A 16,039-nucleotide genomic window follows, 5' to 3' on the forward strand; every position below is an offset into this window, starting at 1 on the left:
CTGACCTGTCAAGAGTGGTATGTGAAGTACACAAGGAAGCTAAGAACTAAGTGTGCTTAGTTCATTGCCACAGAATTCATTGGAATGTTGTGTCTGCCCCAGAGAACAAAGGAAGACTTTAGAAAGAAAATAATATCACAGAGTGGATAAATAAATATTGTGTGAGTGTTTGCCTTGCTTCTGTCTTTGAGAGCTCATGAGGTAATAGCTTCTCTATAGAGATGAGCGTTCTCAAAGTTCAGGAAAACTCAGGTAGTTGAGTGGAACAACTCAGCACAAATGTTTAGCATGTGCTAATTCTTTCACTCTCTTTTTCTCCCCCAAGGTACATTTGTAATGATAGTACATAAGCAACATAAGATTAGTTTTTTATCATTACTGATACTGCAATTTACATGGTCATTAGTATGTATAGAGAAATAATAAAAATTAGCAGGAATTAAAGGTATTGTGCATCATATAACTCAATAACTTTCAATTTTCCTTTTAATAATTACTCAGAGCAGAGTAGTCTGTGTAATCTGCCACAGCAGGTCCTGAGAGCACCTGCTCACTCCAGCAACTGGTGGCCATCCTGAAGTCCCTCTGAACACTGTTGCCTGCTGCTGTGGGTGGCAAGGGTTTACCCTGTGTCTTGGGTTACAGTGAAAAGGTGTAACCAAGGTATGTGTTCTGTGACCATCTCCATAAGCTGTTAAAACAGGGGGGGCAGTGCTCTTTATCTCTTCCATGACTCATCCCTGATAACTCCCTCGAGGGCTATCTCTGCTAAGGGGCCGTCAAGGTCTCCCAGCAGACTCACAGAGTTACCCCATTGTGAGATGCCCTGCCCAGGGGGAGGAACCACGCATTCCTACCTGGATTTAATCTGAGGCTTGGAAAACCACAGGAACACTACCACTGGATTCCCAGAGGACAAGAGCTCGATACCCACCACTGGACCTCCAGAGAAAGATCAGATCTTTTTACAGGATCGTGGCTTCAACAAAACCACATCTATCACTCCAACAGGACTGTAGCCACAATTTAAATACATTGCTACCATCACAGGGTGCCAGGTCATATTCTGACTCTGTCAGTTTAAGTCAGTATTTCCGTACTATTGCCTTTATCTTAATTTTCGTATTAAATTGTAGTTCTGACTTGGAATTTCCCACTGTTTATTTTCAAACTAGTACATGCTGGGGGACCAAATCGTTTTTGTGACTCTGCTCTTAATCATCACAATTCCAAGTGCAGCACTACAGAGCCATCACCAAGTCTGTAAGTTAATGTGTTGCTGCTGAAAGCTAAGTCTGCTGATTCCAGTGATACCCAAGTGTTTTATAAAATGGAAAACGGTGTTGTGCTTTGCTGAAAACAGCATGACCACAAAAGCTGAGCAGTCCTGGTAAGCTGGTAACACTTTACAAATGCATTTATAGAAACCTGGAACGTGGTTGCACTGATGCATCTCTCCTGGGTGCAACAGGCACATGAAAGCATTTGAATAGTGGGAAGGACATCTAAATAGATTAAACTTTCACACTGATTCTTTTCCAGTTTGGGACGTCTTTATGTGCTTTATTATGCATTCTTTAGTCAGTGTCTAAAGAAAAGAAGTGGTGTATCAGAACCAGAGACCATAATTTGTGTCACACACAGTCTGGGTCCTGACCATACAGCACAACACACATCTGTGAACTAGAACCACTTAAAAACAAGGGGAAGGTGCTGCCATTCTTGTAACTACTTTGAGTAAAAACTTCAAGTGTGTCTAAGACCTCAATTAGGCTAGTGAGTAAATTTATAAAATCCAAAAATAAGAAAATGTAGACCTGGAGATAGTTGCCCTTGTGCCTGTTCTGTGGATCTCCTTATACTACAAACAGAAACCATTAATAACTCCAAATGAGAGCGGCTTGGAGGGCAAGTAGCCCAGGGGTTGGGATTTATCACTGTGCTCCTTTACAAGGCCTTAGGCAATGTTAGATGTCTCTTCTCTGGCACAAATAATTGCAATCTTGTCTTAAGATTATGAGTTACTTTAGATGTTATTTTCTGCTATTTTGCATATTGCCAAAACAAAGATGTTACATCTGTTTCATTTAAAATTACTAGTTCAGGCTTACAGCCAAGCATCAAACCAGTTTCAAGGAATTAGCAGAATTAAGCAGTGACTTATTGCTGTGCATTTCAAAACTGCCATTAATTTTATTACGTTTATCAATATCAGCAGTAAAAAAGTTTTTAGGATGGCCATTCTGAAAAACTGCCTCTCAGAACACTGTTTTCCTATGTTATGCAGTCTGTGATAAATTATTTTAAACAGTTTTGAGCTGAGTCTGAGGCCACAATACATGATGTCTTTATCTTACTTTACACAGTAATTACTGTAATAACTGTGACTCCATTGCTGTCCACACTACAGGGAAGTTATAATTCAGTTTTAATAGTTTAAAACAATGCTTTGTTACACCAATGACATGGTTGTTCGTTTTCATTTAATATGTTATATTTTGGAATGCACAAATAATTTATTTAAATAAAGGCATATACAAATATGATGAAGGAGAGAATCTCTACAGAAGTCAGTACAATGGCTGCATGCACTGGGGAGGACGCTATGATTTGCTTCAGAGGTGTGGAGTATGAACTGAAAACTAGGAAAAGTTTTGAAGGGGTGCTGAAAATCCCATTACCACATCGAAGGGTCTTCAAACCTGCAACACATATTATGAATAAAAAACCCACATTATTAAACATATTAAAGAACCTCTGAAAAAAAATCAATGTTAAAACTGCCTAAAACGTTCATTAATAGCAGCGAGGAGAAATACATATGCATATTTGCAGTTGAAGATTGTATATGTGACTACAACAAAAGCAGATACATTATTAATTGCCAAAAATCTATACTTTGGTACCAGAACCTGCCTGTACATCTTGCTACCCTGATGCCACATTTTACATGGTTGAGACTAGCTACAAAGCTGCCTCACATCATTAAATAGCACTTAGTGAAATTAAGCTAGAAGACTATAGTATGTTGAACCACAAATTTCTGAAAGATATATTTTTCCCCTCTAACTCAGGAGTAAACAACTTCCAAAGGGAACTCACTGAGCCAAACAAAATCACATCATGCTGTAAGCACCTTTTAAAAAACCCAAGTTCAAGGCCACCATCCTAAAATATTATTGTGGTATTCCACTGCTCAATATCAAGCATTTGAAATGTATTGAAAGGGGTGCTGAAGGCAGGGTTTTATCCAGAGATCCTCTGCTAGCAAGCACATGTTTTGTCTACAAAGGAGAAAAGCTAACAAGTAGGAGAACATGGAAAAAGACCAAGAGAAATGCATTTGCCATAATTTTTCCCATCTAAAAGTAGCACATCAAGTTTTGATTAAATATCTAATCTGCCTCCACAATCACTGGAGAGACATGGACACCTTATAGGGCAACTGAGACCCTGCCCATTTTTGGAAGGAAAGGTCATGGAGTTACCCATCCCTCTGACTGCAGAGGCAACCTAGACAAGTACTAATTTTTAAAGAGCCAGCATCAGGAGATCTACATCCTATTACTGAGTGTAAACATTTTCTCATCACTCCACAAGACAGACAAAATCAGAAACATGCCATGTCACACATTTCTGTCATAAGAAATTGTCCTCAGTTCAAGGCACCTCCTTTTTTTTTTTTTAACCTTTACCTTTCTATTTTGTAATCAGTTTCTAAAAGAGTCTCTCTAAACTTTCTTCATATGGTCAGACATACACCCAGACTACAACACCCTTTGGGGCGTATTTTAGTCAGCAAAAGTGAAATGTCAAAACTGTCAAGCTGAATACAATTAAGTTATTTATCATTATCTCAGTGTTTAGTTACAAAGTTCAGTTCCTGAGAACTCATGAGTTATCTCTCTCTCTGTCACTGATTCACTGAGTGCAAATTACATCTGCTCCATAACTAGCTTTTCGTGTAACTATTTCTAAAACATTTACTTAATATAAGGTTGGGATAGTAGCAGCCTGCCTTTCATTCATTCAGCCTGGCTTCTTCCAGGAGGGAGGCTGAGGCAGGTGTGCTGTGTGTCCATCTGTCCAACCCAGGGTGCCTCTCCTAATCTCCCCCCAGCTTTCACACCCTTTGCACAATTTCAAGTCAGTGAGAGTACACCCATTTTAGAGATATTTAGCTCTCGATGTGCCATGAAACACAGGACTGGATGGAAAGAAAATTTAATTGTGTCCTCACATGGAGGAAAAAGTTGGAGTGGGCTTCAGAATCCACACAGAGCTCTATCCTAGAAAACATATCCTTAGGAAATCAGGCATCATTGTTCCCAGTACTCCCATAACTGTCAGAGATGAGTGAAAAATACCATATTCAGTTTAAAGTGCTGTCACAGGGGGTATGAAATAAAAATCTGCTTCTCATCAATTCTTGATCTTAACAGCAGACTAGTTGGTTATTTTGCTCATGAATTTTTGCTCCCTGGTGTGTTATAAATAGCATTATTGAAACAATAATAATAATCATAAAGTTTTGTGATGAAGGGGTGAAAATTACAGAGAGCATTAGACTATTAGGGAGATATATTAGAGAGTATGAGTACTAACTACCCTGTGTGTTGCCTCAAATTCAAGACAGTGGAAATTTCCCATTATGTGAGGGCTCTCCCTTGTCATTACCAAACACAAAATAGTCTAATACATTTCACTGTACTCCATGCAGTTTTTCAGATAAGCATCTGCAGAGAAAATTGCATCCCCACAGCTGTGGTTAGTCATCAAACCATCAGACAACGCTCTCCCTACGCACAGAACTGCAGGTCTCATGGGTGGCAGTAGGAATTTTGGGTCACCTTTCAGTGTCGTGATCATGCCCTAAATTCAATGCTACAGGCTATTATGTTTAAGTACTCAACTAGTCTAGTTGAGCCTTTGCAGAGCACTTGTAGACTCCTGAGAAGACAGCTGCATAAAACATTTATTTCTGCAGAAGAGGTATTGCTAGCAAACTTCAGACAATAAAGGCATAAACTGCACTCATTCATGCTGGATTGTGAGTAAAACCAGTATTTTCCTTCATGAGCCAAACCTCCCCCTGCATCTCACCTTTTCAACATACTTTTCAGCTGTGTAAACTGCAGCCACTACCACAGTATCTTACATTATTGCTAGTGTGTCATTACCTAACTAGATGAATATATTATGCACATTTGAAACCTCAGTGTTGTTTGAAACACCACTGTTACTTTAGCCAAGTGTAAATGGAAATATAAATGCCTTTTTTTTCCCTTTGTAAAATATTAGATACAAAACCAATGTGAAATATTGTATTTTAAAGACAAGTTACCACTGTGCATTTGTGTATGAGTAAATATAGTGCATATTTATACACTTGTACATCTTTAGAGGAAAAATTTAAACTTGTTTGAGCAGCAAACGAATAGCAATATGCCATCTTTGGAGCTCTAATATGTAAGGAGTCATCATCAGACATCAGCATACAATTCTATTTAAAAATGCCCAGAATGGGGCAAGTGTTGTGGGAGTGCTTCCCTTCCTCTGAATACAATTGGTGTATACAATACCAAAGGTATGGTCTGCTCCCAAAATCAGGAAATGAAGAGTTTGGACTATACCATACTAGTAAGGCACTTCTTGCATTCACAGATGGTGGTATGTCTTAAAAAAAAAAATTAAAGTTTTTTTGGTTTAAGGATATGATTAACCAGCTCTTGGTGACATGTTTTCTCCCTATGAAACATATTTATTGATAACAAATGAGATTGTTAAATCCAAATGAGCTCTTCATACATACCTGGATCTAGGAATGTTTTCTGTGCTTTCCCTCAACAAGAGATCTGAGATCAGTGTATCTGGGCTTGACCTCTTTCCATATCTGAGGAAAAATGTTTAGAAGTTACATTTTTGTATATATCACTTTTTACAAACAAAGACTGAGCACAGAACCATTAGTGATTTTTTTTATCAGATAAAAAAGTTGAGCAGACATAAATATCACTTTCCAGCAAGGGTTTTAATTTGGCTCTAGCCATGTGAGCAAATGTTAATTCTTATTTTATTTCCACATTTTTCTACATTTTTCCATAATTATTTTACATTATAATATTGAGAAACTCTGAATATTTCTCAATTTGATGGCTGCTCCAGGATATTCTAGGATCTTGCACTTTACTGATGAGAGCATGGAGGAAGAATGAAGAAGCTGTGCATGATGTGACTTCTAAGCATGTCCTTCTTGCCTGCAAACCCAACTCCATCATCCCATGAACTTTCTTATTGGTTTAGATGACACTTACCCCTCATCGGAAATTTTGCAACATTTTTTAAGATAGCCAGTACATTTGGGGCTGCCCAGCACATAGCACATTAGTTTGCAAACACTGAGCTATCCCAGGGTAACCACCTTGAACTATGTGGCGATGAGAATGAAAACTTGCTCTTTCAGAGTTCTCCTTCAAATAGGTGGGATATCAGGGGCTAATTTTGACTGATATTTACACAGCAGCTGGCTTTCTATTTGCCTTTTTTTTCCCTAAATCCTGAATACAGTACATCACTCAACAGTTAAAAGTACTGCAATTTCCATTACTTGAGAAGGAATTCGATCTCTTCCTGGGAAAACAGAAATGTCAACGAGCAGACTGCTTGACAGGCATTTCATCACTACAAGGATTCATTAGCCTAAGAGTGATAACTATGAGCAAAGGCTCCCTTGGTTGGAAGGAATTAAGATCACAGTTTAACTTGTGTATGCAATTTCATTCTGAATCACAAACTACATCAGCAGCTTTTGTGAATGCTGCTTGAGTGAAATTCTTATTTTGTAAAAATCAAAGGTGTAGTTAAGGACTTACATTTTACCCATTATTATCATGATGTTTCTCCAGTGACCCCAGTGATTCCAGTGGTTTAGATTAGCAAAAAAAAACCCCAACCAACCCAAAACTTTCTAAACTACATTTAAAAAACTAACAGTTTTAACTGTTGATTGCATAACTTTCTTAAAAAGTGGAAACGTATCTCACTTTTCAATCCTTTTCTTCAACCCTTTGTATTTTTATATTGCTTTAATCATTTTAGTGCATCACCTGTGCTCCAGAAACACAAACCATCAGTTTCAGAAAGTTAAATTTCTTAATCTGAGCTGACTGAAAGCAGGTATTTGCTAAGAACCAGCCAGACACAGTAAAATGCCATCACAGTAGTGCAATCAGGCGTGATGGTGAATCAAATACCTTACAGTCCATCACCACAAAGGGATTTCTTCCTTTCTAGTTCCCTTCTCCCTGATTAATATGTAAGTGACCTGGACTCAACTGAGGAGGAAGCTAATTTTCTGTTATGTTAAAGAAACTGATTTAACAAATTAAAACCTGCTCTAGAACCTAACACTTGGACAAAACTCCCACTAATCTCTCGGGAAGTTTTGCCTGAATAAGAAATAGGTAGCAACCACCTGGAGTGCAGAGATCCACTCAAATAATGAGGACCACTAAGTTGGGGAGATATATTTTATGTGAGCTCCTTCAGCATCTTGGCTACTCCATGCCACTGCCTGTGCTGGATGGACCCACCATGTGCTCACACAGCAAAGCTGCACACAAGATGTTCACTGACTGCAACCAACTGGGCTGCCCAAAGAACATCCATTTTTCCTTTGTCAGTCTCCTGTCTAGCCTGTCATTTTGCCCCTGGGAAACATCCATGCTACTGACTTACTAAATAGGGCTCACAGACAGAGTCTGTCTCCTTTTCCTGATGCAAGTGCCCTGAGATGTCTTTGCTCCAGCTGCTTCATGCCTTGCTCCTTGCTCTGAGATACACATTTATCAAAAATCATAGCTGTTTTAAAAGGCTTAGAAATATCATGATTCCAAGCCAGGTGAAAACACCTGGCCAGTTTTTATACTCCATTTGAGACATCAAGGCCTGCTTTGGGGCATGCTGATAAGCCACAGGTCCAGCTGAAGTCAAAGAGATTTAAGGAGTAAATCTTATTCTGAATAAGGACACAGTATGTCAGTCTCAGCAAAATCTCAAAGCTTTCTATGGAAACTTGGGTGTTAGGACTCAAACCCCATCAATGTCCAAAGCTGGCAACACCTGCTGAGTCATCTCAGAAACATCTGAGGAGGTTCAATTCAGAAAATTGTCAAGAAAACAAAGCAAAGGGAGATCTGCTCCCTTGCCCATTAAAGGATGTTGACAAGAACAGGAGCAGCAGCACTGCCCAAGTCATACACACTTTAATATACTCTCTGCCCTGCCTACAGTTCAAGCCATTTCCAGCAGGAATGGCCTGACTGCTTTGCTACAGCACAGAAGAGCCATGGAGAAGATGCAAATGACAAGGGAAAAGATAATTTGTTAGCAAGAGGGAGCACAGGTAGCAGCAAGTAGCAGGAGGAGAATGAGGGATTCAAGTGAAGATGGACTCTGAAAAAAAGCCTCCTGAACAGTGTGGTAGAGAGGTATGAGGCAAGGACCAGAGCACAGTTCAGGAAATGAAGGTGGAACTAATCCAAAGACACACAGGCATCTGTAGAGCAGGAGTCTGCATCTGTGCTGGGCTCTCTTTTAGGTTATAAAGACCTGGCACATAAGGAACAAGGGATCTCATCAGAAACAAGAAGGTTGCATGACCTGCACCATACAAGCACCCGTTTACCTCAGCTAACCTCAAAGAGGTATGAAAGCTGACAGGCACTGGTGTCTAAAGCTGAGATGGATCTGAAAAATAATTTCAAAGGAGAGAGGGAGCAAACAGACAGATGGACAAGACCTAAATACAAAAAGAGAAGGATGGTCTGGAAGGAAGAACCTCCTGGAGCTCAGGTGAAGACCCTGTGGGTCACAGTAGCTCAGAGGGGAATGGCACTCAAATGCTTGAGTCAGGCCAGAAGCAGAAGGCAGAAAGATGAGCCAGGATGGGGAGAGGATGTTGGGGAGTGGGTGGGTGGTGGTATTCATAATCACAAAAACATCAAGCAAGGCAGGGTAGATGAAACTGAAGAAAAAAAAAAACACATCAGTCTCCTCATCTCCTCCTTTGCCAACATGTTCTTATTGTTACACCTCACCAGCTACAGGCACCAGGTCGGGTGAGATGCTGAGCACAGCTGGTTCACCCACCCACAGAAGGAGCAGGGTGAGCCCCTGGACCTCATCTTCCCCCTGTCACAGGGCTCCCAAGCAGTATCATGAACAAAAAGCAGAGATAAAAATTCTGTAAGGAGAGAGAAAACTTGGAGCACATCTGCTGAAATAGACCTATCATCCTTAAACTGGTCCAAAATGCTTCAAAAGTTATCAATTCATTTTGCAAATGACTGCATCACTGCCCGAACAGGAAACCTCCAGGAGCTCAGTTAAGCTTTCCAAATGGAGGTGGCAATTGCTTTATTTCTGGACTGTTAATTTACCACAGTGGAAACAGCACCCTTTTTTGGTTTTTTAGTTAACCTGTGCAGTCAACTTTTAAACCTGTATGACAAAGTTGTCATTGTACTGCTTTTTTCTGACAATTTTCTTGTACTTCCAGGTCAGCTCTGTTCCTTTAGATACAAGGGTGGGTAGGAAATACGAGGAAAATATAAAGAACAAAATTTAAATTTCCTCCATCAGAAACAATAACTATTTCAGTTCATTTTGGGCCCCAAATCCACACAAAATAATGAAACTAGTCTCAGTGTCTGAGTTGTGTACTTACAACTCATAAAATCGGGATAAAAGCTGCACAGTCGAAATTAAAGCAAGCACACAGGGCACGCACCAGAAGTGAAGGCTGAACAGAGAAAGGGTGGGGGTCGTTTGGTTGGGTTTGGATTTGGGATTTTTCGTTTTTTAAATATGACTTGGCTTTGGACAGGAGCCGCCCTTGAAATGGGAGATGAAAGAAAGAAAAGAAGGGATGAGACACCAGCCTGGAGATCCCACCACATGCAAGAGAAAACAGCAGCAGAAGCAGAATTTGAGGACTGGATTATTTTAGCAGCAATTGAGACAAAAGGTCAGTTGAACACAGACTGCCACACAGAAGCATGCCTCACACATGAACCTGTTGTGAGTATTGCTTTAAAAGTTCAGAACTGAAGAACTGTATTTCTATCAGCCCCTTCATCTGTCTTGTGCTCTTAGTGCGCTGGCAGACAATGTTACGGGCTTGCTGGGAAAGCTCTCAGTTATATGATAGCCACTCTTCTAATTTAATTCTTCAGACTTCTAGAAGGACAAATGAAAGCCTAATTTTAGACCTCTCATCTGGTTTTGATAGTAAACAAATAGATAAATATGTCTTCTGGGTCGCACACTGGTTGTGGGACCTCAGCAGAAACTTCTATCAATCACACAGCCTAACTGGACAGACAGTTTTTTATCAAAGAAGATGATTTCTTATAATAACTTGCCCTTTTTTTTTCAGACTGAGCCTTTACCTGTACTTTACCACGCATAGTCAACCCAGAAAACCGGTTTGGGGCCAGGCAGGCTTGGGTTCACACTTTTTCTGATTGAAGCTTGAGTTCTTCATCTTGCGAAAGGTTTTTGTTAGGACTAGTGGGATTTTTGACACTCACAAGTGCATGAAGCAGCCTACAAGCCACAAAGCATTTGGACTACTACATCTCCACAATGGGCACTTTTTCTCACCAAAATCTTCACTGGACTCAGTAGTAGAAACAAAAGTGGGAAACTGCTCCTAGTGCCCTGTCCAGCTCTCTCCAGCTGCCAGGTTAAGTTATCTTTCTCTTTTGGGGGGCTCTCCCTGCACGCTGCCCTGCTCATGCTCCTGCCTGTGCCACAGCTAGAAGCGGCTGAGAGAGCAGAGGCAGCATTGACACCCCTGCCCCACACCCCTGCCCCTTCTGCCAACTTGGGTGGTGGAAATTCAGCTCCGGACCCGTCGGCAACTCAAGGTTTCATGGGCATTCCTCTCTAAGCGGGATCTGTGCACCACATCCTCCGTGTCCTTAGGGAAAGCAACGGGAGACACCCAGTGTGAGGGAGCACCCCACCTCCCTCCCCCGAGCCTCACCAAGGAAAAAATCAGCCCGGGCAGCGGGAAAGGGCGATGTCTGCCGGCCCGCTCTGCCTACCTCTGCCTGGTGATGAGGTTGATGTAGTGCCTCAGCGCCGAGTAGTATCTGGCCATGTCCTCTGCGGGGGCATCCTCGCCGGGGCTGTCCGGTTTGGAGGGGTACGCCTCTGCCAGCGTCCCCAGGCAGACCAGCAGCGACAGGGCGAAAGTCAGCACCGACACCCACAGCCTCACGGTGCCCTGCATCTGCACGGCGGGGCGGGATGGACGAGAGCTGCCGTCAGCACCTGCCCCGACGGCCGGAGCAGCGCGGCGCCCCAGTGCAGCCCCCGACCGGCCCGGACAGCCCCGCGCCCCGTTCCCGTCCCTATCCCGGTCCCCGTCCCCATCCCGGTCCCCGTCCCCATCCCGGTCCCGTGCCCGCCCCGTCCCGCACTCACGGCGGCCGCTGTCCCGGAGCGCGCTCGGCTCGGCTCGGCTCTGCTCGCGTCCGCCCGTGCGTCGGGGCTCCCGAGTGCGGGGCTCCGCTCCTCGCCGGGGTGCTTTAAGGCTTCCCCGGCAGGCAGGAGGGGCCTCGGGCGATCACGCCTCGCCGGCTGCGGTCCCCCCCGCCCCGCTCCGCCTGCCCCTGCCCCGGGAGGGGCACGGCGGCCGCGGCCGGGCGGGGCCGGGCGGCACCGAGCGGGCGGGCATTGCTGAGCCCCGCCGCGGCCCCCGCGCCGCCCCCGCCGCCCCGGGAACCCGCCCGCGGGCTGCCCCCGGGATGTGCCCCCGGGATGTGCCCCCGGGATGTGTTCCCGGGATGTGCTCCCGGGATGTGCTCCCGGGATGTGCTCCCGGGATGTGCCCCCGAGATGTGCTCCCGGGATGTGCCCCTGGGATGTGCTCCCGGGATGTGCCCCTGGGATGTGCCCCTGGGATGTGCCCCCGAGATGTGCTCCCGGGATGTGCTCCCGGGATGTGCATCCTTCCCCGGGTGTCCCGGACCGGCCGGGGGAGCCTGGCTGGCTGTGCCTGCGGAGCCGCCCGCTGCCCGAGTTCCCCGGGGAAAGGGAACTGCGGGGAACGGGCTGGGCCCGTACCTACGGCCCTGGAGGGCCCCCAGGCTTGAGCTTTGTACCAGTGCTGCTGCCGGACATAAAGCCAGGAAGGCAGGACGGTTTCGGACAACCTAAAGTACCAAATCAGTGCCACAGGCTCAGACACACAGTAAATGGGTAAATCAGAGACTAAGACAATGGTTTGTGTTGGAAGAGACCTTAAAGACCAGTTCCAAACCCTTGGGCCACGGACAGCAACAACACCATCTGCTAAACCAAATTGCTCAGGGACCAATCCAACGTGGTTTTGAGCACTTCCAAGGCATTCACACCAAATCTTGAGGCTTAACTTCCTATGGGACTGGCAGCAGAGCTGCAAATCTACCTCCCTCCACACCTACTCTGCCCCTGAGTTCTGGGCTACCTTCTGAGTACCTGTTCTGAAGTGGCTTTATGCTGTTTCATTTCTGTGCCTGAGCCACCTGTCACAGAAAACAGCTCACCAATGCCATGGGACCACAACAACCTTTCCAGTAGCTGTCCTGACCCGGAGGAACCACTGCTGAATCCTGGACATGGAGCTGGCCCTAGCAACATGGGACTATTGATCCAGCTGAGGTGTCAGACTTACAGGTCTCCTGAAACTTGTCCAGATCTGGGTTGGTGGGGAGAGACAGGCACCCTGACAGTGATCTGGTCCTTCATACAAAAGAGGGATAAAGCAGAGTGGGGATCTTCTGGTAACACAGCCTTCTCCACTGGTGACAGGAACAGCCTGGCTCACTGGGCTAGGATAGACACCTGACTACCAGAGTGGCTGAAGTTGGGTAAGATGAATCCACTTCAAACAAAGCTTCAGAATTTGTCAAAGCATTTGGTAGACTTGGTAAGTGTCCTTACATGTTAGTAAAAAAAGGTTAATTCTTTAGAAAGTGATAATTTGATTAGTGTCTTGATGACCAATGACTAATTCCAATTGGAATGACAAATCACGACTCTCATCATATTTTACTCTTACTTTAATTTGAAGGCAAAATTGCAAACATCCAAGTAAGAACATTTGATATACTAACAAAAAGCTTCAAGACATACTCTAAAACTATATCATTTATATACTACTGTTATTAATTTCTGTAGTTATTATCATATGCAGTTATTGGTTTAATAATAATCCAGCAGATTCTGAAAAACAATATTTAGCTTGCAAAAGCAAAGCCAGGAATTGTTTTCATCACTCCAGAAACAGAATCTCAACATTATCTAAGAAAAAAAAAAAACAAACTAGCAAATGAATGGCTCTTGTGCTGTGCAGCTAGGCTCATGAGACTGTGTCTGTTTCAATCCATGAAAGCAAAGAAAATTCCAGAAAGCCTAATGTCAAGAGGTATTTTAAATCTTCATGACTCCACAGTGCACTGGCCACAGACCTAACAGCCAGACTACAGGCTGCCTTACATCACACACTGAGTAAAGAATTTTAATATGTGTGAATAATCTTCTATGCCACAGGCAGCAGCTCCAGCTCCTAATTTCTGCAGATCTGTGCACAGGGTGATATCACATCTGACAAAGTGGCCTCACTGCATCCCCACACTCTCTGTCCTCCCACCAGCACACTCCTGCACATTCAGTGTTCACGTTGTCCTCACGTCAGCTCAACAGATGCAGCTGATGTGACAGCCAGATGCCTGTGATACTGCAAATGCTCTGAGGAGCAGCTGTGCTCTGGCTCCATCACTTTTCCTTTGCTATGCTGAATCCAGTAAGATGCCTAAACCAAACCTTGTATTGATCCAGTTTATCTGCTTATATGGGGTGTGGGGGACAACTGGTGACAGCACTGGAGACTGAAGCATCTGGGAAGGTGTGTCACAATCACAGCTCTCACCAGCTTCTGCATGATTCTGGCACAACCATCTCCCACCAGTTCACAGAACTGGAGGTGAGTCTCTCACCATTAAACTCTTTCACCACTTATAACTGAGGTTGTTTCTCTCCTACTAGCACCACTCTTTCCACACTCTCAGCCTTCAAGGCAGTCCAAAGAGGAAAAAGCCAACAGACTGGCAGCAGAGCAAGACAAACATGAAGCCTGGCATCTACACACTTACTTGGGCTGTAAGGAGGCAACAGCATCCCCCCATCACCACATTCCTTGGTGTGTCTGTGTTCCCTGGTGCAGCACTGTCACCCTGCCTTGTCTTGGCTCAGACCACCACCCAGGCAGTTAGCTGTTGACATCTCCAGAAACCCTGGACAAATCCCTTCTCTTTTCCTAGTGATGAGGTACAAGGGATAAGCTGCTCTCTCACAGGAAATGATTAAGTAATTGCACTTGCTAAGTCCTACAAAATTCTGGGTCTGGAGCAGCAGCTACCCAAAAAGACAAGGTGCAGGCTACACTAAGAGTCAGTTTGCTTCACAGCATGAGTGAGGAAAGATCTCTCTCTCTAATGTAAAGGAACAAATCAATTTTGCCTCCCATATGAGACAGCAGCTCCTGCAATTGCAGGCTGTTCGGCAGGATCTGGGGAGAAATTCTTTCCCTCGAGCTCTGTGACCCCATCAACTTATTTGTTGTGTTTTCCCTTTGGATGAAGTCTCCAGACTTGTGCTAAATTCAGATCCTGAGTGGCCTCAAGGTTTATGAGATGTTCAACTTTACCAGTCCCACTGCACTTCCAGAAGAACACTTCTTTCCATAGAGTTTCAGCATTTAAATAGGGAAGTCCAGAACACTGAACCCCTAATTTTGAATAACCTGTTTTCCACAGTGCCTATTTCTGTAACAGTATTGAGCCACTGCTCAGCTCCAGACATGTGCCTGTGCCCCATTTCATCATTTCGGAAAAGCACACACCTTTTATCTTTCTTGAATTTGGAAACTTTTGCGTTTGGAACCATCCTGTTCCAAAAAATTCCTCTCTTCTGTTTTGAAATCCTGCAAATCCATACAGGGTCATCAAGTTTCTACCCTAATACATATATTAACCTTAAATAAAAGATAAAACATACTTTGGATAGCATAATCACCAGTATAATCTCAATGCAAAAAATACTGGCATTTTTATATTAATGAAATAAACTCTATACCTTAAGTTACAGATATATGTATGCCCTGGCATACCAGGGGGACCAAGTGTCCTTGGGTCTCAGTGATCTTAATGGGAGTTTTACAACTGGCTTCCTGGTTCAAGGTCCCCTGCACCTTTGATTTTACCTGTTGATGATTCCCCTGCCTGGACACTTGCCTAGTGTTGCTGTCCTTGCACAAAGCAGGCAGGCATTTGTGTTCTGGCAAGTGGCAGAGATGCACTTTCCACAAGCAGCTTTAATATAGGCCATAAAGATAAACAAGAAGGTGGCAAAGGTATTCAGAAAGAAATGAGGAAAACTCAGAAAAGCTGGTGGAGGAAGACAGCAAGGATTAAATGGGATTGAAGAATGTAGCCTGGGAGAGAGAGCAGAAAGACTCAGGCATAGCTTGGGTGTAGCAGCACTTAAATATCCACATTTTCTCTTTGCCAGATATTATGGGCTTGCAGATGTGCATCTGCTAGTTAACATCCTAGCTAATGAATCAAGAGCTATTTAACTACATACAGAGAGAAATGGGTGCTTCAGAGCTCTGAGCAGGTATCAATTCCAGATACAGAACTGATGGGGAAAAAAAAGTGAAAAGGAATATGACAGTTAAATTTGGCTTCTCTTTTAATGTCATGACACTTAAACATTCAATAGACAGCAACTTATTGCACAAGTTTCAGACTATACTAAGAATGGAAAGACTTCCAAGATAGCAACATATTAAAAGATAATATTGTTCTACAAACAGCATAAATGCAAAAGAAAATTCAAGTCATTTATTAATGGCAAAACGTTCAGTTGCACTAAACAGGGGCATGATATTTGCTTCAATTAAAAAACATTAGTGTGCTCCACTTTG

General features: G+C 43.5%; 1 protein-coding gene across 1 annotated transcript; it reads right to left on the reverse strand.

Annotated features, from left to right (window-relative positions):
* Positions 1–1,420: 1,420 nt before the first annotated feature.
* Positions 1,421–11,684, reverse strand: NPY (neuropeptide Y). The gene is made up of 4 exons (XM_063420731.1): positions 11,494–11,684; positions 11,112–11,299; positions 5,813–5,893; positions 1,421–2,702 (listed from the first exon to the last, which is right to left on the reverse strand). Exons 2-4 carry the CDS (start codon positions 11,297–11,299, stop codon positions 2,678–2,680), a joined length of 294 nt encoding a protein of 97 aa, XP_063276801.1. The 5' UTR covers positions 11,494–11,684; the 3' UTR covers positions 1,421–2,677.
* Between the last annotated feature and the right edge of the window lie 4,355 nt (positions 11,685–16,039).

Source organism: Prinia subflava, chromosome 1 (assembly GCF_021018805.1).
Source record: "Prinia subflava isolate CZ2003 ecotype Zambia chromosome 1, Cam_Psub_1.2, whole genome shotgun sequence".
NCBI classification, from domain to species: Eukaryota; Metazoa; Chordata; class Aves; order Passeriformes; family Cisticolidae; genus Prinia; species Prinia subflava.

What these genes read in the sequence shown, in the direction of transcription:
- NPY (XM_063420731.1), bottom strand. Translation starts at nt 11,299, where the DNA reads ATGCAGGGCACCGTGAGGCTGTGGGTGTCGGTGCTGACTTTCGCCCTG. An exon ending in AACCTCATCACCAGGCAGAG is followed by an intron (nt 5,894 to 11,111) that starts GTAGGCAGAGCG and finishes ATTTTTCCTCAG; the next exon opens with ATATGGAAAGAGGTCAAGCC. An exon ending in GAAAACATTCCTAGATCCAG is followed by an intron (nt 2,703 to 5,812) that starts GTATGTATGAAG and finishes TATGTGTTGCAG; the next exon opens with GTTTGAAGACCCTTCGATGT.